This window comes from Thunnus maccoyii, chromosome 14, assembly GCF_910596095.1.
Source record: "Thunnus maccoyii chromosome 14, fThuMac1.1, whole genome shotgun sequence".
NCBI classification, from domain to species: domain Eukaryota; kingdom Metazoa; phylum Chordata; class Actinopteri; order Scombriformes; family Scombridae; genus Thunnus; species Thunnus maccoyii.
The window spans coordinates 8,243,425-8,266,516 of record NC_056546.1 but is presented as its reverse complement, the minus strand read 5'-3'; the positions used below and the strand labels follow the sequence as shown (position 1 = coordinate 8,266,516).

The following is a 23,092-nucleotide window of genomic DNA, read 5'->3' as shown; positions in this document are numbered from 1 at the left end:
AAAACAAGAGCAGCTTTTCTTCCCAGAAACAATTCCCTCGTTACTCTGGATAATCCGCAGACCTCGCTGTGACCAGGTTTCATTGGAATTACTAACGACAGTTGACAGTGTGTTTTATGGACTGTCCAGAGTACCTTGGCCAGAGATGTTGTTGTTGAAGCTCTAAAATTTATTTCTTAATGCTTTGAGCAACCCAAACAAAATTACATTCAGCTCTGTTTTATTGGGGTGGAGGCAGAAATCTCAGAGATATCTCAAAACCTTTGGCTACTTCTAGAAATAAGTGACAAGGAAAATGAAAAAATATAGTCATTTTTATGTAACTTGAGTAAACTGACCCTGTGATATTTCCTCACTTCTCTGTTGCTGCTCTTTTCACCTCCTCTTTTTTCTCCCTACCTGCTCCAAGCGATGATTTCTGCATAATCATATCTGAGGCACAGACTATTAACTTAAACTGAATTATAACAGCACAATTTTGATGGAGATTAGCAAGGCATACAGTTCATTACGGAGCTGAGAATGCACGATCAGCATTTCTAACGCAGGCATGAGCATCACTCAGCCACACACACACATTCAATACCATCAATTTAGCCATGTGAGACTTTCATCATTCATCAGTTTAGAATAATGAGCATTGAGTAGGAGACATGTCCTGATTGCACACAGTTACCTGGATATGAATAAGTGTGTGTGTGTGTGTGTGTCCTACCAGGATGAGCAGGCAGTGCGAGGAGAATTCCTGGTGAGCAGGGATGGTAGAAAACACAGAGAGAACGAGACATCCAAACACCAGGATAAACCTGTGGAGAGGAAACACACACGCACACACATATAATCAGCTATTAATAATAATTAAATAAATAAATAAATAAAATGTAATCACTAAATAACAGGATTTGGCTCATTAGCTCAGGTAATGCACACATCTTCAGCACATCTTCAGCACACACACACACATAGTACCTGCAAACTACAGAATGATGTGATTATTTCTGCTCTGCCAGGCTACATTAAGCAGGATTGAAACTCTTACGAGCATTATTAGGACCAGGCTAAGTGCTGTACTCTTTAAAGCTCCACCAAGCTTTATTCAATTGTTGTTACCGTGGCAATTGAGCTGATACTGTATGGATGGGCTGAAGGCAAACAAATCTTTACCACAGTAACACAAACTAAAACAAGGAGTTGACAAAGCGCTGGAGGCTATAGAGCGACGTCTATGTGTGAGTGTGTGTGTGTACATATGTTTGCATATGAAACATACAGCTAAAGTCATTTACAGCTGAATAGGTAAAATTAATTTGTTTAAAGCGGTAATCCGCATGTTTCTTTTGCAGCATTGTTGGTGCAAAATGCTAATTGTTGTGATGTGTTTGAACTTCATAGTGATGTCTTTTCTCTTGTACTGACATTACATGACATTACAGTCATTTGTCCAAAGCAATTCATGCTTTCTCCCCCAGTTTGGGGTTCAGTGTCTTACTCTAATCCCACGATTAACAGCAGACTCATTACTGTGCCTGAGCTACTGCTGCCTGTGATAAAGTTTATACTATGGTGGCTATTGGTGTTCATGTGAGCTACTCAGTTCTTGAAGGGTCAGTTCACCTTTCTGCAGTTTTTGATTTAGTTTGAAAAACAGCAACATCTTTTTCCAGAAACAAAATTTGCATGTCCTCAACATTATTTACATACATTTAAACAGTTGTACTTTCAACACAGTAGTGGTAGTACCCTCCTAAGTTGGAAAAAATATTTCTGTTGAATTTGTTGGATTTCTTTAATGCATTAAACCTCTCAAACAAAATTCCTTTGCATCGCCATCTAGGTTGAGAAATGTCTGACCTGATATCTCAAAACCCGGGGAAATAAAACTTACCATTGTTTGATACCACTAGAGGTACATAAAGTGAGAAAATTTATGTTTTTTGTAATTTGGGTGAACTCACAGTTTAATGTTTCCTACAAACAAAACATAAAATGAATAATTTTCTGCACACCAGAGGTTTTTATCCAGGAATGAACAGGAAAATTGGAAGCCTACTGCCATTCTGTCTCATCAGACAGCAATAAAAAAAGCAGTTACAGGGTGTACTGTCTTTAGAGTTGAAACGGTGATACTAAAGCTTGTCTCAGTACTGTATCAAAGTAGAAGTCTGGAGCTGTGATAACACTGCTACACCTACAGAATACATCTCAATAAATCATTTTGTCTAATTAAAACATAAACACAAGTTGTACCAGTCTTCATTTTGACAGCTCAAATCAGAGCACTCCTTATTGCCTGACTGACCTAAAGTTCCCCTCCTCTGCTGCCCAGAAGGAAACCACTCAGTCCCTTGTAAGTCATATGGTAACTTGGTTAATGAGCAAATAGAAATTAAAATTCATAAGGCAGCTTCCAGGCAACATATGCACTGGCTACAAGCCCCAGCCTGCAGTTCTTCAGAGTATCTCGGAAGCAATTTTTAAAAAAAGATGCCATCTGTCTTTCTGATATTTACGGTCTTCTCATCTTCGCAGATCTTTTGAGTGTTTGTGTACAAAATGTGTTCTAGCCTTGTTCCCTTCTCCTCTCCAAACCTCTTTCTCTTATTTTCTCTTTAATCTTTTATGCTCTTTGTTTGTCCTCCTACCTTTCTTTGCTCCTTGCCTCCCATCTCCATCTCCCATCTCTCTGCCTGTGCTTCACTTCTCTCTTTGTTTCTCTCTGGACTCTTTCACCATCACTTTTTGTTTCTCCCTCTCCTGTATGATTGATGCCACCATTTATTTTCCATGGGATCCGCGAGGAATATGAAAGGGGAGTTGAATGTGCATATGTGCATGAATAGTGCGTGTACCTGCGTCTGAGTTACAGCAGAGGAGGACTGATGGTTCCTAACATCCAGCCCACATCTGCATCTGATACCGGCTCCTTCTCTAATAGCTCTTCACTGTCATACAGACAGACGGCACAGAGACCAGCTTTACAAACAGCATCCAGTTGTGGTAGTTTGTCTGTCAGAGTGTGTATGCATGTACAGGCCTTTAAAGCACTGATCCTCCTGGCTAGTAAGTAGAGTAAAATACACTTTCTTCACTTACCTTTCAGTGATTTTTTTAACATGCACTTACAGTCATAAAATTAGGCCTCAGGTAAGAAAAAAAAAATTAAAAAAATGGAGACACATACAGGCAGGACCACCTGTATGGGCCACAAAGAAAAATGAGCACCACTAACATTATTGGGAAAAAAGATTCAGTTGTCAGGCTTGAATGTGTTTCTCTGCTCATACATTTCCTTGCTAACAATGCAAGAACACTACAAAAACATTATTTTTTCCCTCTCCAGATTGTGATTTAACTGCACAGAAACCCTTCCAAAGTTAGACTTGAACTAATCTCAGACCACCTCATTCAGGTGGTTCAGTTTTTCGGTCTGTATCCATGTTATGAAAAGCATTCATACTGCTTTTAATATCATTTTTAGTCAAACTACTCCAGGAAACTGCCAGTGTGAGAGGGCCCAACAAGCATGTGTGGTTATACACATATGTTGGCAGCATTAGAGTAGTACCAGTACCAGTGAGAAAACATTGATGTACAGTAAAACGTACAGTATGAATACAATACTACTTGCCATGGAGAAACTAATCTGAGTCAAGATGCATTTGGGGAAAAATTGCAAAAAGTCACATGTTTGTGTGCTGTCCAGCTTGATTGGATAATCTACTTGTTCCAAAGAGTGTTGTTACTAAAAACATGAGATGTGCTGATGAGCTGGAGTTTTTCCAAGTTGAGAAGAAAGGTTGACATTGAAAAATGTACTTTCGTCTGTTTCGAGAAATGAAAGAAAGAACAGCATTGTCTGTTTGTCTTAGTTACCATCTGAGTCTATGACATTTCAGGGCATGAATATGATGAAATAGTACAGGTGAAAATTGTATTTGCCATCAAAATTGGTTTATAAAGTAAACCTAGCAGCAAACTGACAGAATATTCCTGACTTTTAATTTCAACCTACAAATACCAGACTTTGATACAGTGTATTAAAAAGCCCAGTGGTGTTTCACTGTACAGATGAAATCTGTGGGTGTGTGGACATGTGTTTTCACATCTAGAGAACAACTGTGAAATTAAACATCAATATATCCCTTTTGCAAAAGGTCTCATCCTCAAGATCTCACCTTCAAATTAAAAAGAAATACTCATGTTTCTGCTTCTTTGTAATCTCTCTACTCACATTGCAGAAGACAACAAGTCCTCCAAATTAAACAACCACATAGGTCGGTCGTACCTGCACTCCAGAATGACTCATAATGACTCATAATATGCCACTTTCCAAAACCGTTACAAGATGTTTTATGGTAGTTAGGGTCTTGTTAGGTTTAGGCACAAAAACCACTTGGTTAAGGTTACGAAAAGATCATGGTTTAAGATCATAGTTTGCGTTAAAATGTTCACTTAAAATGTGGTTACTACTTCCTTTAAGTTAGGCAACCGTCATCGTTATGGCAACAGTAAACATCACGGTTTTTAGAACTTTTAGCCATCTAACTTACTATGTAGCCATCCACCCAACCTGCCTTCTCCTAATAAGGAAGTCACCTCATATAGATGTCATCTGAACTGTGTCACTTCCCCGGGTCATAATTACTATGGCTGTTAGATGGCGTCTGTAACTCAAACGTAACTGTAGGTTGTTTTTGGCGACTGATTATACAACCTATAGGGTTGTTTCTCTTGAGAGGACAGACTCGCAGAAGAAGGCCTTGAGTGAATGAATAAAAAGAGTGAAAGAGTACAAACCAAACTGAATAAAGTATGCTTGGATATGCTGAATGAAAAAATAGAGCGTTATTTCTGTATTCAGAGACCTTGATTACAGCCTTGGGCGAAATCATTCCACTCTTTTGTGTTGATTAAGTTCAGCTATTCACATTCAGAGGCTACACGTATTACCCTCAAAAACATACATTATTATTCTTTGATGGTACAGTAGTAACAACACAGCCTGTAGCCATTCTTCCATCACATTCAAAATTACATTTACTATAGCGGCATCAGCTTCCAAAAGGAGATCAGATGGTCCTTGAACATATCGTGGACAGGAATTGGATCTTGAACTGTTATGCTTTGACAAATGGGACGCACATGTCAATGGTGTGACCATGAATAACGAGAAATAAATGAATATGGACATTTTTTGGCTTTCTGTAGGTTTTAGAACCACTTTTTCATTCAAGTTGACAGGATTGGCATATTCTTACACAGTAAATCATTCATGGATGCATTCAGCATATTATCAATATCACTTTATGCACTCAAGACTCGCTGTGTGTTTTCCACCATCTCTTCCTGTATATCAGTCGATGATGAAATTATTCAGCGAGTACAGACAGACGTGATGAATGAGAAGCAGCTATTGATTGATCTAAGCGCGATGACATAACGGGATCAATAATGCTGTCACATTGATCAGTCTCTAGGTGGATTAGCCACTTGATCGGTCATTCATAGAGATGAATTGCCGATGCTGACGTCTGTGTATCCGTGTTTGAAACAGATGAGTGTGTGGTGACGTGTGCATTCGGCGTATGGATTTGAGGTGAGGTAGTCCATGAAGCATGTTTTTCTGATTGTCTTTGGCCTGTTAAGAAAACTCTGATTGGGATTACTAACAACTTAATAAAATAGATTAGATAGAAAATAGCCTGTTAACCACAAATCATATACAACTTCACATTTTTTGAAGCATGCCATCATTTTAAGATTATTCCATCCTTGCAGCTATTTCATCCTTTTATTACAGGGCATTAAGACAATGACCTTGCAGTGATCATAACAAAGGATATCAATAATTGCAAATTTAATTCAACTGTGCATGACAGTGCATGAAATGCTCACTGTGATGGATCACATAGCTCAAGTGAATTTCTACAATTTTTACAAAGCATACTAGCATGAACTGAAACTGCCTGGAAGGTAGGACGATACAATTCACAAGATTTCAGCAGAATTGTAATATATTTTATGATTTTTAGGGTTTAATTTGTAAAACATGGGCTGTTTTATAAGTGCATCAAGTTCTGAGAACTAGAACAGAACACCTAAGAGTTGGGCGTACATTAATACTGATGCTTAGCAGACATCAGTAATATGGCAGCTGTTTATCAATGTTTAGTACCTGTTGACAGAGGCCATATTAGTCTACAGAGACACAGAGGATGTGAGTTCACTCCATCCAGAACATTTGCTTTGGACGCTTCACTCCAAATGCCAGTAAACTTCCTTTTATTAAATATCTCAGCTGAGTGTTGCCCTGCTCTGACGTCACACTGTCAGATCAACATCTGGTAAAGTTGGTGCTTGACATCCTCAGTGAACCCTGGACGAGTTGCAGGTCTGAGAGAGTGCCCACTTTGGTGCAGACAAACTGCCTCTGACTTAACGCTGATGAGGATCTGCAGACAAAACCATATACAGCCAAAATCCTGCACTACTCCTTTACAAGTTAACAAAGATGCCTGAGAGGAGCTGTGTGTATGTGTGTGTGTGTCTGTCATAGGCTACTTTTGGGGACAAATTTCAGACTAAAGAACAGTTAAATGGGGGCGGCTTGTCCGATTGGGGACAAAAGCCATGTCCCCAATTGGGAAAAAGTTGATTTTTGGGTCAGTGGGTAAGGTTAGGGTTAGGTTAAATCTCCAGGAAATGAATGTAAGTCTATGTAATGTCCGCAAAGGTGACCTAGGTCAACATGTTTGTGTGTATGTGTGTGTGTGAGAGACAGAGAGCGAGAGAGAGAGAGCGAGAGAGAGAGCGAGAGAGAGAGAGAGAGAGAGAGAGAGATCAGGTTTCTGTGTATTTACAGCCTGGCCTTTATTACAGTACAGTATGAGCGTGATTTCTTAGAATAACAGAGGACCACAAGTTTCATAGCACACTGAAAAGTGAGAGTTCAAATTTCACAGAATTTTTAAAAGCATTCCTGATTGAACCTTTAGCAAACATTTACCTTGATCGCAACCTCTAACTGTTTCAGCTGCTTTAGCAGTTCGATCTGTTTTATTCTCCTACTTTTTCATGTGACAATCATGTGCCAATGAGTCTAACGCCTCTTTCACACATAGTTCCTGGTAAATTACTGGGATAACCTTTCAGGCATCGGTGGTGATTTTCACCATTCACACATGCAGATATATTCAGAAACATTTCCGTCTTGTGCCTTTTCACACTGCCATGGCGATGACGGAATAGATGGGGCAAAGGACAGTCCAGCAGATGGCGGTAATGCAACACTTACAGATGCCAACCGCCATAAAACTCAACAGAAGAAGAGGATGAAAATCAGATCAAACTTTTAAACTAGGCAGTTCTGATCAAATATGAATCAAGATTATGTTACTGCATTGCCTCTTTTTCGCCTCAAATGTTTTAAGAAACATATTTTAGTGTGCTGTTTAGCCGTAATATGAGAAAGTTTGTGACGCGGCCAAAAGACAGACAAGCCAAAACCAAGCACTGCCCAACTCGCAGTCCGTAACCCTTTACATGCTTGTCCCTGCAATGTTACTGCTTTCATTCACTACACAGCTGTGCTGGCATTTTCCCTGTAATGTAAGTAGGTCTTGTGGTGAGAAACTGGCAGTGCAGATTTCCCTGAATATCGATCCCTGCTCCCATTCACACATAACCCCATACAGGAAATGTTCCTGAACATTTCAGGGATAGGCTGCATGTTTGAAAGGGGCATCTTTTCACTGTGATGTTGCAGGAACCTACTATTAATGGTATCAACAAATGTGATCTGAATGTCAGAGTTTGTAATTTAAGTAGACAGAACTTATACATGGATGATTTTAAAGGAATAGATCAACATTTTTGGAAAATACACATCATAAACACTGGAAACAAGGGGGAACTGCTAGACTGGCTCTGTCCAGAAAGATTCCACCTACCAGCATCTCTAATTCACACGTTATATCTCGACATGTTGTGGTTGTACTGGGGATTCTGTGCTGGAGTATTTGTGACTTCCAGTCCCCAGTGGGGACTCTACTGCAGGAAGTTACTGCATGTTTACCTTTAAAATATTAAAGAAGAATATCAGACATAAGGAATATGCTGGAAAATACTAACCTCCAAAGAAATACAATGTGACAGTGTGTGGAAAAATTCAATTTCTAATTAAAAATTTTGGAAAAAAAAAAAGAACCTTTACACCAAAATATGTAAGCTTGTTAGAAACAGCACTGTCATGTGTAAAGAGTTTTGCTTACACTGATACAGTATGTACAATAAATAAACACGTAACACATGCAGCCCCCTACATACCCCACACACAATTTCGGAGAGGAGAATATTTGACTTTGCTTTTTCATGGAGGATAATAAATTACCTCTTAGTGGACGCATCTAAGTGGAAGAGGATTTAAAATCATCAAACACACTCACAGCAGAATGTATGTATATGACTGTAAATCTATTCTGTTGTGAAGTATCATGAAGTCCATACATTTGTCTACATGTATTGGGAAAGCATGTCTATAGCATGTGCATTAAAAAAAAAGAAGGATCACCATAAAGGGGTGAACATGTGCACAATTTCCTCTATGTGTTTATGTTTCAATAAGCATCGCAGAAAGGAGAGAAAGTGTGAGTTGTATGTGTGTGTGTAAGTGTGTGTGTGTGTGAAGGATTGGGTACGTGAGAGGTCAGGGTTTTCCACACAATATGGTCTGGTATCATTATCTATTTCCTCCTTTCTTTCTGTGCCAATCATGCATACCCTTTCAATCAACGGGGAGGGAGGGAACGGAAACACAGAGCGAAAGATTGAAAGAGAAAAAGAGACAAAGAGAAATCAAGAGAGCCAAGGAGGCCAGCTTTGGATAAGTGCATGAGTAAATCCCTCATAAGAGAACAAAATAAACAATTGAAGATACGATAGTAGATAGATGGATCATGCGGAGAAGAGGAGCAACATATAAATGAGAAGAAGAAACCGCTGAATCCTGTGAATCTAATGAATGGACGCTATAGGAGGAGTGAGATCAGCAGGTTCTCCTGGACGAAAGCAGCATGGCTAGCAACAAGGCTGTGATGAGAAGATAAAGATTGAACTCGGCTATAAATAATGTTTCTCTATCTAGGAAAGGCCTGGTAGATTGGTATATCAGAAGTAAAACAAGAAAGAGGAAGAAGAGAGAGATTAAGAATGAGATGACTCTTCTTTCTCTTCAACTAACTCATCTTTCAATATCTATTCTTACACATCACGTCTTGATTTTCAAGCCTATATGATTCAAGAAGGAGTGTTAACAGATGGGAGAAGAGTCTGAAAGCACACAGAGAGGAAGAGGAGAAGACAAGCAGAGAGGAGAAAAAAGCAAGATGAGGTGGAGCGAGAAGGGGAACGAGTGAGAAAGAGGGATGAGTCAGGCCGACTCCTTGCCAACAGTCTATTAGTTAATCCCTATGTTTATCCAGTCGAGTGCAGTATCTTACCTGATGATGGCAGCGATAAAACATACGGTTTTATTTCTAAGCAACTACTTGACCAAACAGAGCCGGGCCAAGGACACGCCGCTGCGCTGCACAGGCCAGTTTTCTCTGCACACATATGAAAGGTTTTCTCCATCAAAAGCAAAGCTGAACTGTAATAATATTCATTCTCGATTCACTTGAGAAAGTTCAAGGAGCAGGGTCAGCTGGAAGCGGAGGTGGCAGGAATTCAAGGTCTCACTTAACGAAGCCTCAGCAAGGCGAATTAGTGCTAACGCAAGAGCATGAACCAAGGTTGAACTAAAGTTCAAGTGAAGGTTTTTTTATGTTTATTCTATTTTATCCTATTTTCAAAACATCATTGTTTTATTGTTGTAACTTTAAGTCTTGCAAAATGTTATTTATTGTTGTCTATTTGGCTTTTATTTATTTTTGATTGTCAGTTTTTTCTTAATCCTGCTATGTGAGGCATTTGGGGCTGCATGTTTGAATGAAAGGTGCTATATAAATAAAGTTGAGTTGAGTTAAGGCTTTTCATGTTATGCTGACCTGTTGACCTTGAAGCTACAATATGTAATTCTTACCTTGAAGCAAGCGTATTGCTGTATTGATCAATTTAAGGCTCAGACTTGCTACAGTTCATTTGGACCAATGTTTTTTTTCTTTCTTATGCCTACCCTGTACTCTACTCTAATGAGTCACTTGATGTCCATAATGGACACAAGTGCCATACAGACAGAGGTAGTCACGTTGGTCTGTGCCATTTGAGAGAGCAAATACGGTGAGATTGCAGATGTTCAAAAGCTGTGCACAGCTGGTGTGTGTTGCCCTTTAGGTATGAACATGCAGAAAATATAAAAATTCCAGATTTTTTTAATTTAACATGAAAAATTTTAATAATACAGGTTGAATTTGATTTTACTTCCTATAGGAGGAAATGAATTATACAAATTGCAAATTAACATTTTTCTCCTTTGCATGTTATAGGAACTATACAGGAACAACTATAATATTGTTTGCCAAAAAGTCATTCACACACAAAGAAATGTACATTATTCTGTCTTTCATTACTAATGTTTGGGGCCAATTAAAGCCCAAATAGGTCTAACTCCCTGTGAGACCTCTTATGAACAAACTCTTGTAAAATTTCAATAACAGAAAACGAAATTAGACTTATTTTGGATTTGGGAGAGCTAATGCTGCGTTAACAGTACTGTCAACAACAATCACAGATATGGATATTTTCTGTAGCAAACCTCTGAAACACGTCATCAGTTCAAAATCATGTTCGTAAGTAATTCTTGTAAAATTAGGATAAAATCTTGATATATCGTAAAGTAACTTGTGCTTGTTGTGATGCGCCTACACAGAGAAGCAGAGAGTGATAGGAAAGTTCAGGGGTACATTTAACTGATAAGGTGGACTCAAACCTGCTACATCAAGAGCCAATGGCATGTTTGAGCATAACTAATCACAAGTAGTATATTAGCTTAAGAAGCAGCTGTTTGGTTTCTTATTCCACATCTAGAAGCCATGTGATCACAGTGCAGAGAGACGGAGAGAGATAGATAGTAAAGTTTGGGAGAGGGATACAGAGAGAAAGAAAGAGCCGGACAGGAGCCAATTTTCCATGATGTGGGATGCACCGAGGATGGGTGCGAGAAGACTCGGAAAGCTTTTAGTGTATCTGTGTGTGTGTGTGAGTGTGTATGTGTGTTCTCACTAACTAGACGCAGACTGACATACTGTTGAGCAAAGCCAACAGCTAACAGGGTTCATAAAACACTGGCTTACAGGCTCTTTCTCTCTCTCTCTCACACACACACACACACACACACATACACACTCACACACACACCATACATCAGATTCCTATCAGCACCCATCTCTGCACTAATACCACTCCAAGACTCCTGTTCAGAGTGCTGTGCAGCAGATGTCAGAAAGACAGACAGAGAACGAGTGAGAGAGGGAGAAAGAGAGAGTGCAATACATATAACAAAACTGTATTTTAGCTCTACGTTAACCAATTTAACCTTGACCAAACTGAGCCAAAAACATCAGATACCAAAGTCATCAAAGACGACAGTCATAACTGTACTGTACCAGGGAGACGGAAGGGGAGGGGGTTCATCTTCTGTGTCTCTTTTTCCTTGAACCTCATATCAAATGCTTTTTATCATTTCGTTTCTAAGAAATCAGAGTACGTATAAACACGGTCTTATCCAAATCAAAGCTCCGAGCCAAGGGGAATTAGAAGAACAGCTCTGAAGTTGCTGCACAGTTTAAGACCTGAGGTGATCTATTTTACAATAAACTCTGTGTCGGCTGTATAAATTTAGTAGATACACAGTGCAATTTCCCACTACGCTTCGCCAGCAATATCGTGAACACTATGACAGAAGGCATTGCACCTTTTGTGTTTTAGGAAATCCACTAGGCTTAGTGGGCAGCCTTGATTAATGCCACTTTACTATGAGCTAGCACTATGTGCATGAAGGCTCATTACTCAGACCGAGCCAGCGCAATCCAAAGAGAGCTATGATTGAACGAGCACAATATCTGCGCAGCTTAAATGAGCTCACTTAAGCCAAGACACAAATATGGTTTGTCAAGAATCTATTCTCACTTTCTATCTGTATTTTGGCGAGTCAGGCATTTTCTGAAGCTAATTTAGAAAGCCTGTTCACTTGCTGGGCAGGGGTTAAATAAACCAATATTTTCTTGAAAAGTAAAGAGTGCTACTGTAATTTCCAGACATGGAAAAAAAAAAAAATCTGTTTACCATTTCGATTGAGGCGCACTTGGTTTGGTTTATTTTGTGTGTAGTGTCCTCAGATCAGAGGCAAACAGAGTGTCTGTTTAATTAAGTGTGTGTTCAATTTTGGCCCTTGAGCAGTTGAAAGCACCATTTTGACTTGTGAGTCCGTAGCTATGCAAGTATGTCAGACTCGCATTTCAGTTGTGAAACATCTATGATATGTCGGGTATGATATATGTGAAGCTCTTACACATATATATTGAAGACTTGACATGTTAATGATGTGTCATTGTGCAAGTCTGTGTGTGGTCCTCTTCCCTCGTGAGTTGGGAGTTAAGACAGAGGCCACCAGCATCAGTGAAAATTTGATGGGTTTGAGGCATCTTCATTTCATTGTTTTTGAGTTACACCTATAACCAGAATGCTGTGGCTTCTATTATTTCATTCTTTACTGTTGGTTTTAAAAAGTTGGACTGTTATTATAATAAATATTGTTCTTGCAATCCTCTGCTCTTTGTGAAAATGTCCAGACAATGTCCTGACTATTTTCATGCTGGGCAATTAAACAAATGTGGTTGAGAAGAGAAAAAAGGTTTTCTTTGTGGTTAAAGCCACAATACACAGCCAGGTTAGAGTCTGCATGCTCTACATTTTAATTGTGGCCCACACACTGTAGTTCTGTTCAGACATCTGTGAAAATGCAGCGTATTCATGATCTGCAGGAGAAAACTAAAAACTCTGTCAGTATTTCACTTAAAGGTAGAGTCAGTCATTCCGGAGAAAGACTGTTGATATTTGAAGCATACAAACAAATACATTCATACACATACAATCATGCTCCTTCAGAAGCTCCACTCCCCAAATTTCTGGACATGCATTGCAAAGGCAACAACCAAACAAGAAATATGGCGGAATCCAGAGCGATGTGCCAGCTGTAGAGTCACTTCTCTTCTTCTCACATATTATCACGAGCGGAAAAAAAAGATTTGTCTCATGTGAGCACAACAGTCCATCCACACTCTCCACCTCTATGTGGCCTCCCCACTCCTCACTCGACCTGCGTTCAGCGTCTCTGTCCACAGAAGCAGCCGTCCGTCAGCTGCAGCTCCTGGGCAGCTGAGGGGACGGCGGCCGGCCAAACTGTCATCACCAGGCTGACTGACAGCAGAAATTTACTGAACCAAAATAGTCTGCATGTCTGCTCCATAGGAGGAAATCAGCAGTGTTTGTTAAGTAAGTAATAAGTTAAACATAATTTAAACAGCTGCCTGCTCAGATTACACTTCACTAAACATGACAGAAACAGACTCAGAGCATAAAAAAAACACGGGGTCTCCGTGAGACTGTCTCTGATTCAGTGTGGATTAATATATTTATTAAAATGGAAGCGCATCTGTTCAATGAGAAAATACTTTGTGTGAATTGGCCACAGCCTCTCTCTCTCTCCAATTCACCAGCCCTCCCCCACCCATTCAACAGGTGCTGGAGATGGGACACTGTCATGTCCTCACACAGACAGCTGCTTTGATGACTTCCCCATGTCCTGTGCACGAGCACAAATGCCCCCAGCTGAATGGCTGGAATAGCGTGGTGTGGCTCGGTCTGAGTCACCTTGTTTGTTTCCCCCATTTACAGAGACAGGGCTGTGTATGAACCCTGGATTTTATTTTCAGTGCACACACACAGAGTGGACAGCTAGTGGACCGTGAGGAGATATTTGCTGAATTTGGCAAAAAAGTGTATTGAACAATCATTCCCCAGAATTGCTGACTCTACCTTTAGGTTGCCAAACTGAAGTTAAATTTCTTCTTAATCCACACTGACTTTGTCACTTTTCATGTTTCCTCTTTAATCAGTCAACCTCGTCTTCTTGCAAAGTCAGGAAAGTTGTTGTACCTCAAGTTGCGGGGAGGTGGTCAAAGTGGACAGTGTTAGGGAAAGATTGCACTTTTGGTTAAATATTTAAAAAGCAAACATCCCTTCTTGTGCTTCATACATGAGAGATAAGACATAAATTAATAAAGCTTTAATTGTTCTGAGTGGAAAAACCTTTCCTTCTGTATTACATTACATTCTCTAAAAAAATGTACTTGCTGTTGCCAATTGTTAGAGTATAAACTAAATTTCTAGGAGGGGTCGATTCAGTAGACAGTGAAGACAGCGGGGCAAAGAAAGTGATGTTGAGATCTACAGTATGTGGTTAAACAAATAGAGGGAGTGAAACAACTTGATAATTGGACTGTTTAACCAGCTCTCCTTACATGACGAAAAAAACAAAATAAACAAAAACACATGTGAAGAACGGTGTGTAAAAGCACCGCTGATGTGTGCTGAACAGGGCAGAAGAAGACGAGAGTCTCAAACACACTGTGAAAACTGTGGATCGGGGGGAATTGCAAGGGGTGAAGCTGTGCTGTTGAAATGCTTTGGTGGGGTAGAGTAAGCTCATTAGGCCAACAGATGGCTGACTGGTTCCCCCTAGCACGATGAAGGGGCAACTTAATGGGAGAGAGGCTGACTCAGCACGGCTTATGGCGGTGCAAGTGTGTGAGCGTATACTATATATATATGTATGTGCTGCTTTTAGCATTTTTAGTGTTGAGTGTGAGAGTGTGTGAGCGCATAAATATGCATATCTGCTGTTATTGTACACTCAGTCCAAGCAGTTATCAAGTGCGTCAACGCATGTATCAGCCCACACAGCTCCATCTGTTCTGCTGCCTCCTGCCCTCTGACTGTTTAGGTTACAAATTTTGAACATTTTATACAGAAAAGAAGGAACATTTTAAGGGGTTAAAATTGTACTGGGCGTCTTTGATTTTGTGTCTTTCATGCATACAAATAAAAAGCCTCTTTGAAGCAGAGCACTACATGAATCAGAAGTGACTGGAGATAGATAATATTCATGTTTTTTAAGTGTCTCCATTTTGGTACTTAGTTCTTATTAGTGCATGTGCTGTTTTTGCACTACACTTCACTCGTTAGTTGATCAGTGTGACCTGTGCGATGATGTCTTTTTCCTCTAATTTTCCACTAATTAAGTTTGAGAACCATTAATTCCCAATTACCTGCTGTGGCTGCTACTGCTGGCAATACAAAATACATCATGTACTCCAGGAGATTTTTCCCATGGAAACTGCGTCAATGAGTTTTTCCATTTTGTTTGGTTTTAATTAAAAAACGCTCAGGAGCACTGAACAATTTTTCATGCCAAAATCAAAAAATCCTCGAAGATAGATACATAGATGATATGCCACTGCACGTTTTCTCAATAATACAGATTCTTGAAAAAAACTTGACTTTAACTGGCTTCTGTGCTGTTTATGAGTTCATTAAACTTGTGTGTGAGTGTTTTACTAAACTCTAACCAAGCACAAATGATTAAAATCATTGTTAACACAATCAATTACGATGTTGTGGGTGTTTAAGCATGAATATTTGTTGTGCACCAATGACTGTCACAAAATCTGTTGTAAATGTTACAGATGACTTCTCACTGTGTGATGAGGTATTGTGACGGTGATGGCATGATGCTTCAAAACATCCTGAAGAAGAGATGAAAGGACTAACCATTTGGCTACACTGGGCATGTAAGGTAAGCGGACTGTTCGCAGAGCTGACGTGCTGCATAATGGTTCTTTGTGGTGGCTACACCTGCAGCAGACATAAAGCGTAGGCTTGCGTAATTTCACGGTCAAGATAAGACATTGGACCTTGGTTTTGGGATTGTGTTTTCAGTTTTTGGACCTGGTGATTCGCCACATTTGTGTGATATGGGTAAGTCAACATCAGCCTATTTATGTAAGGGATAATGTTACAAGGCAACCGCCAACCAGTACACCACATCAACCAACGCCGGAAACAACAAGGTGCTTTCTATCAGCTGGTTGCGGAGCTGAAGTTTAAAAGGTGAGCTTCACCGCAGGTACTTCCAGATGACTCCACAGCAAATGGACCACGTCCTCTCAATTATAGGCGCTGAACTTCAGAGGCAAAGCACTAATTTCACTGAACCCAAACAATGGCTTGATGTAGCACTGAGGTAACTAACTCATTTCACTTGCTTTAAAAAAGTTTTTAAAATGCAGTATGTATTTTAGATAAAGTGGATCTACAGTATCACTGGTTTAGAATATGATGGGCAGCATATTTCAGTTTCAGTAAAATGTACACATAAATAGAAATAAAAACAATATGCACAAGATATATATATATATATTTTTTTTTTTTTTACTATGGTACTAAACAAAAGCCAGGCAGATTTTGAAACATAAGTTAACAATAAACAAAATCCAAATTTACAAAGTAAATCCAAAGTATTCTACAGGTCAGTGAATTGAGAAGCAGCTGAGGACTGATTGCTCTCACCATGTTCCCTAAAGGCTCCTCACTTCTTGCTCTGTGTATATACTGAGACCTCAGTGTTGTTAGAGTAGATGGGGATTGGATGTATGGGCTGAAAGCCTTGGGTGTGGTGGTATTACTGCTGATGATCCCACTGCCTTATCATTGGACCCTGGCCCTGAGTAATTGAGGAAGGCTGTGTTTGTGGTTGTGATTGTGCTTGTTCTCCAATCTGAAACACTGCAGTGCTTCCAGCGAGGCATATCTTGCTTGTAACTTTCTCCTCGCACTTAATTTATTAAGGGCAAGCACAAGGCTGAGGGCAAAGTTTTACATTTCGTCCTCTTCCCCTGGCACATGTGGTGGTGATGGAGGATCCTGGACCTGGACTGAAATAACAGATGAATTTGGCAAATTAATTCTGACCGAACCCACAGATCTGTCATCTCCGTGGCAACCAGAGTCATCAGGTCAGGTCAATAACCCTGATCACCCATCTTTTCTTTCTTTTTTTAATTTTAATTTTAATATTTCTTTTCATTCAGTCTCCTATTTCAACCTCTTTTGACAACTGCAATCAAAGAAAGCGAGGGACATGAAACAACAGGAAAAAGGACAAATAATAGAAAATCTCACAACCAATCTGCCAAAAGCTAATCATTCATCCTGTATAGTTTAATTATTTAAAAATATAGACCATTTATAGCGCATTGTAGCCGTGTATGCCTTCCGTAAAAAATATAATAGAAGATAGATCTATTTTAAGGCTTGTACGCTTGAACTCTACGACGCATACGCATGACTTACGCTTTCCTGCCAGGTGTAGCCACTTTCATCAATTACGATGGAAACGTTGGGTCGCAGCATCCGGTCTAAAAAGAATGAATGTCAGACGGAAAGAGACAAAAAGAGGAAGGAAGAGATTTCCAGTCTGGTGGAAATGGGACGCAGTCAGCCTGCAGGCTAAAAAGAAATCAGCGGTACCTTCTGCTATTGTCTCTTCTCTCTTTCTGTCTTTTTTCTCTCTTTCCTGAACAAATAATGAAAATAATTTGGTTGTAGACCTGGTGCTTTTTTCTGTGTTATTGTAATCAATAAATTATGGAGCCCTCGTGGGGTCAGCTGAGAAAAAAAAAGATCGATGTATAAATCTGTACAAACCACTGATTTCTAAACTGCGCGTCGGATTTACAATCCATGTGCTCAACTGACTGTAAAATGGGAAGTTGATTATTTAATTTTATATTTCCAAGACTATGTGGCTGAGGATATTTAAACATCCTCAATTAATATTGAGCCACATCATCCAATAAAGCACTCAACGTTTGGTGTGTGTGTGTGTGTGTGTGTGTGTGTGTGTGTGTGTGTGTGTGTGTGTGTGAGTGAAAGGGAGACTCTATGAACACACACAAAATCTTAAAGTCTAGATTAGTTTGAAATAAATGACAGTGGACTGGCTTTGTCTCCATAGCAACAGTGACTTAGGATCATGGGTAATGTAGACTTCCGCTATCCAAAACTGACAAGAAAAATCTGTGGGCATGGATTCATAATTCGAGAGCACAGAATATAAATCTGAGAGCACAATTTATAAACCGTGGGCACAGATTTCTAAACCAAGGGGACAGATTTACATATGGATCTTTTTTTTCCCCCCTCAGCTGACCCCGAGGCGCTCCGTAATTAATTAACAGTTAACAGGTGCTTCGTTAAATAAAATTGTATGTGTGGAAAATCCATATAAAACAAAGCATCCAAGTTAAAAATCCCATCAATTATTGTATCAATCAAAAGTATTTTTTTGGGTGCAAAAAGGAATATCTTAGCAGGTGAAGCATTTCAATGTACAGTATATTCTAAATGTTACACTATTTTGATAACAAATTTCTTTGTGTATTTTATTGGCTTCCAATTGATACTAAATATGATATGCTTTTAAAAAATGTGTCTGATTTGTAAAGACCTTAAAAGATCTTTCAGATGGATGTCAGTCAGTCAGACTGGATCAAAGAACAATGAACCCTAAACTTTAAGAACGTTATACGAGGACATTTCCTTGAATTAAGTGTGTTCAATTTTAGTAGCTATTCTGTGCCTGACTGACAGAAGTCAGTCCACTCTAAGTGAAGTGAAGCGGAAAAACTGATGAGGAGCAAGTGTCGCGGATGGAGGGACACGCTCTCTCGCTGACCCATTAGTGGCAGACAAAAGAGGAATGATGCGTAATTGGAAGAAGATATTACACCGTTTCCTGAGTGTGCACACTGGACTCACTTTGGGCTCCATAAATCTACAGTATGTAACTATTGGCTGACCAGTGAAATACAGGCTGGCAGATCATGCTGACTGCACGACTCTGCTCTGGATGGGATCATTGCTGCAATTACTAAGAGGTAAAATATGGCTGTTTTTCACTACTTAAGTGGACACTCACTATAACACAGACTGAAGCACTAGGCGTTAAAGGGGACATGTCATGCACATGTCTTGGTCTGTATTTATATTCTAGCGCTCTACTGGTATATTTTTGCATGATTTACAATTTACAAATCTCCTTATTTATCTTATACTGGCCCTTTATGCAGCCCCTTAGTTCAACCTCTGTGTTAAACAGGCCGTTTTAGCTCCCGTCTCTTTAAGGCCCCCCTCCCAATAAGACCACTCTGTTCTGACATGAAAAAAACAGTAGTAGTCAGATTTCTTTTTCTAGGTCTTTACTCGAAATGGAAACTTCTCAAATACATCCGTACATGTTCAAGCCTGAATCCTGAATCTGAAATATGTGAGTGGACAACACAAATGACCCATAGAACAATCTTGGCAGCAAAGGCTACCAATGGACGGCTGTTTGTGAGCATGTGCGAAAAATCTGACGTCATCATGAGGAAAAAATAGAGGTAACATTGCAAGCAAAGCGTTTAGAGCAGGATGACTTGCAGGGGGCATTTTTACATATGTTCACCTCAAGTTTTGAATCTTTGACCATGTTTCACACAGACATAACGGTACAAAAATAACAGAAAATCACAACAAGCATGATATGTCCCCTTTAAAGAATGTTCAGATGCAAACACACAGTCACATGGAAAGATATATTACCTGGTGAATGTAACCAAAACTCATGAAAGCTTCATGTGGGGGAAAAAATTTTGCAAAAATGCCATCTAATTAAACACTATGTACCTCTGTGTAGATGCTGAATACATAATGTCACTGTGATTATAATTCCTAGGATAGAGCTGAAAAATTACTATGTGAATAACATGGAAAACAAAAGATTTATAGGGAAAAGTGTAGAGGCAGAGCCAACATTTTAACAAGCAGTGGAAATACAGACATTCCAACAGAGAGGAAAAGATGGAATTCTGGGAATGTCCTAATCAGCCAAGCTGATGGCTTCCAGATAAGACGGATAATCAGCGATAGGGACAAATGGCTGTTTGCTGATGGAGGGAGATGGGAGAAACGAGTGCTCCAATGACAGCCATTCAACAGGTCAAAAGCTCTGGCTGGGAACCCTCAGACTGCCTTTTGATGTCTGATTGGCGTAGTAATTGTGGGCAATCTAGTGTGTGCATCTGTGTGTATAAAGCGTGTAACATTATGATTGAAGGCGTTTATCAATTAGATGTGCAGAATGTGTCTGTGTTTTTGTGCGTAACACCCTACATCTGCTTCTATGATCATGTCTCCGTGTGTGGTACGCCACAAGAACTGGTATCTCATCTGTATGCATCAACACTCCACATCTTTTTGGGGGTTTGACTTTATACATCGCAGCATTGATGTACTTAAGTAATAATAATTAAGTAATAATCATGATCAGTCGTGTCGAGTATTTCAAGATCAATCGGCTCTTGTTGAGCCTCTAAAACAGATCGAGTTTCAAAGAGAAATGTTCATTTTAATGGATCAAACCTGGTATGAAGCTGACATTTCTGAGTGTGTTTGTTGTTTGTTTGGCAGTGTATTTCTCATATTCCTGAGGTCAAACATAAATGCTAAGAGATTTTTTTGCGATGACGGCGGTGTTTGACAGATCCATTAAAAATATCAGTGTTACATTAAATGCCAGTTTTTGGTGCCACTTTCTTAAAATCTGAGTGAAGGCTTTGACTGTTTAGAGCTGCCATTTCCACAAAAGTTCAAAAACCATCCATCACAGATGAGATGGAGAGCCTTATTTCAACACCCGCTGTGGCATTAATGGATCAGGAAGCAAGCAAGCAGAAAGAGAACAATAGAAATTCACAAAATAGCCAATATTAAAGCCAATATTAAAGCCAATATTAAAGGTTTTCATATTTTTATTTAAAGCAATTTGAAACTGCCTCTGTGTATGAACATTATAATGCACGATCAGTGTGTGTTTTTCCCTTCAAAAACCTGCTCGCAGGTACTTTTAACAGGTTTGTTTGTGCATCCGGCAGCTGGTTGACTTCACTAACAGCTGGGACTTTTAGAAGTGAGACAAACAACAATGTACTGGTTCAGGTGTTTGCTGTCAGTGAGCCTGAGATGTGGTAAAACTGCGAAGAATGACAGCATGACATTATTTCTTACTGCTGATAGTAAAGTACCTCACATCACCTTTTTTTTCCAGATCACAGATGTGAGAGCTTTGTGGCCCTCACCCTCAGTCTGGTCTCTGCACTACTGGTCGCTCTTAATGTTGAGGCTCAAGGTGCTAGAACTTGAAGTATTGCAAAAGCAGACAAGCGAAGACTAAAAGAAGCAGCGAGGCCTTGATGAATGCCCTTTTTTGGGGTGCTGCTGAGTGTGCTGCTTTGCTTTGGCTGCTGTCTAGTCCCCAATCTCTTGCCACAAAAACACACATGCACACACCTCCCACCCCATCCCACAGGGCTGTGTCACAGCCCAAACATTATTCCAGCTGATTACGCGCCAATTCCTATCAAGAGCAGCCCACAAGGCTCTTCTCCACCCTGATTAAACACCAACCGCCATGGGTTGCAATGTCTTCAGTATGTCGTCTTTTCCATCAATTCCTTTCTATTTCTCTACTTTTTTTTAAACTTCTGTCTTGTATTGCTGTTCTCTCCAGGTGTTTCTTTTCCTTTCATTTTTCTTCTCCTTATGTCTTTCTTTGTTTTTTTCCACTCTTTTCTGTCTTTGTAATGATTTTCATGTCAACAGTTTCCTCTGGATTGCAGCCACCAACACTTTTAAAAGAAACTTTCGAAACACTTACCCACAAATTTGTCCAGAAAAGGTTGGGTTTGGCGTTATTTCCTTGCACAACTTTATGTCAATTTGAAAAAACATGATGAGTGGAAAAGGAAAAGGAGAGAGTCCATTGATAATTTGATGGATGGCGAACGCCATCAGTTTAGTCAGGAGAGCCGCCCGAAAAGAGCCGTCTTCTATCCAAGTATTAAAAAATTGGGAGTGTTTTTGTCAATAAATCAATGATAGACAGTGGTAACTATAAGAAAGTCTCCAGTCCTTCAGCTAATGTGAGTATCTGCAATTTGCATGTCTTACAGTGCCATGAGTGCCCTTTTTAAAAAAAAAAAAAAAAAAAAATGCATATCCTCAGCTTCCTATCCCTCACCTGCAGCTGAAACAGTCGTGCAGCCTTATTGATCAACCTGAAGAGACTTATTATAACACAGAAGGCTCATCGATCACCGTACTACTCGCCGCATTGACCTTGAGATGACTGAAAGGGAGCGTAGTTGGACATTTATGAGCAGTTTCTCTAAGTGGTGGAGCAGGAGCACAGCAGCAGTGAAGAAAACAAGCAGGAAGACGTGTGACCTTCACAACTGGTACGTACTGGTAACTAAATACAAACATACCTCAAGATGAGCTAAATTGACTGGCGTTGATTAGTCAATTCTACTAATCGTCAAGTATGAAAAATAATGCCTATATGAATTAATAATGAAAAATAAATGTTTGTGTCGGCCTTAAATGTGACATCTTTTGTTCTGTCTCAGCTGGGTCCAAAGTTATGTCGTTGTTGTTACGTTGTCGCATCTCAGGCTGCGATGTGACCGTTCTGACTTTGACTTTTGTACGATTTTTTTTGCCAATTCTTAAAAAGAGATAAAACGACAAACAAACAAATGGTGTATATGGGCAACATTATAGCATCTGTGCACAATAAACTCACTAGACACTGCCGCCGGTGGTCTGCACATGTGCACAAAAACACAAACACACACACTCGTGCACACAGAAGCACTGAAGAGAGCCTTGTTGTCACATGCTTTCACACTTGCGTCTGTGACTTAAGCTGTGCGCAGCTGTTGCATATTGACAAGACTACAGCCAGCAGTCTGTGCGTGCGTGCGTGTGTGAGTGTGTATGTGTGTGTGTATGTGTGTGTCCAGGACTGCTAGCTATTTCCTGAGCTGTCTGTTGTGATAGCAAGTGCAGCTGCTTTTCTCTGTGCTTCCATATAATAGAAAAGACTGACATTTAAATACTGACTCCTGTGCAGCAGGAGTACATACTGTATGTGTGT

General features: G+C 39.8%; 1 protein-coding gene across 6 annotated transcripts in view; it reads right to left on the bottom strand.

The window, feature by feature from the left end:
* kcnq5a (potassium voltage-gated channel, KQT-like subfamily, member 5a) overlaps positions 1 to 23,092 on the bottom strand; it is a 113,479-nt gene that overhangs the window by 30,490 nt on the left and 59,897 nt on the right. For 5 of the 6 annotated variants that reach the window (XM_042433345.1, XM_042433346.1, XM_042433347.1 and 2 more), the window contains one exon: positions 716 to 806. In XM_042433345.1, coding sequence (XP_042289279.1) covers positions 716 to 806 — 91 coding nt within the window. Of the gene's footprint in view, positions 1 to 715; positions 807 to 7,949; positions 7,965 to 23,092 lie in introns of those variants that run through there. The other variant, XM_042433348.1, reaches the window with a different exon arrangement.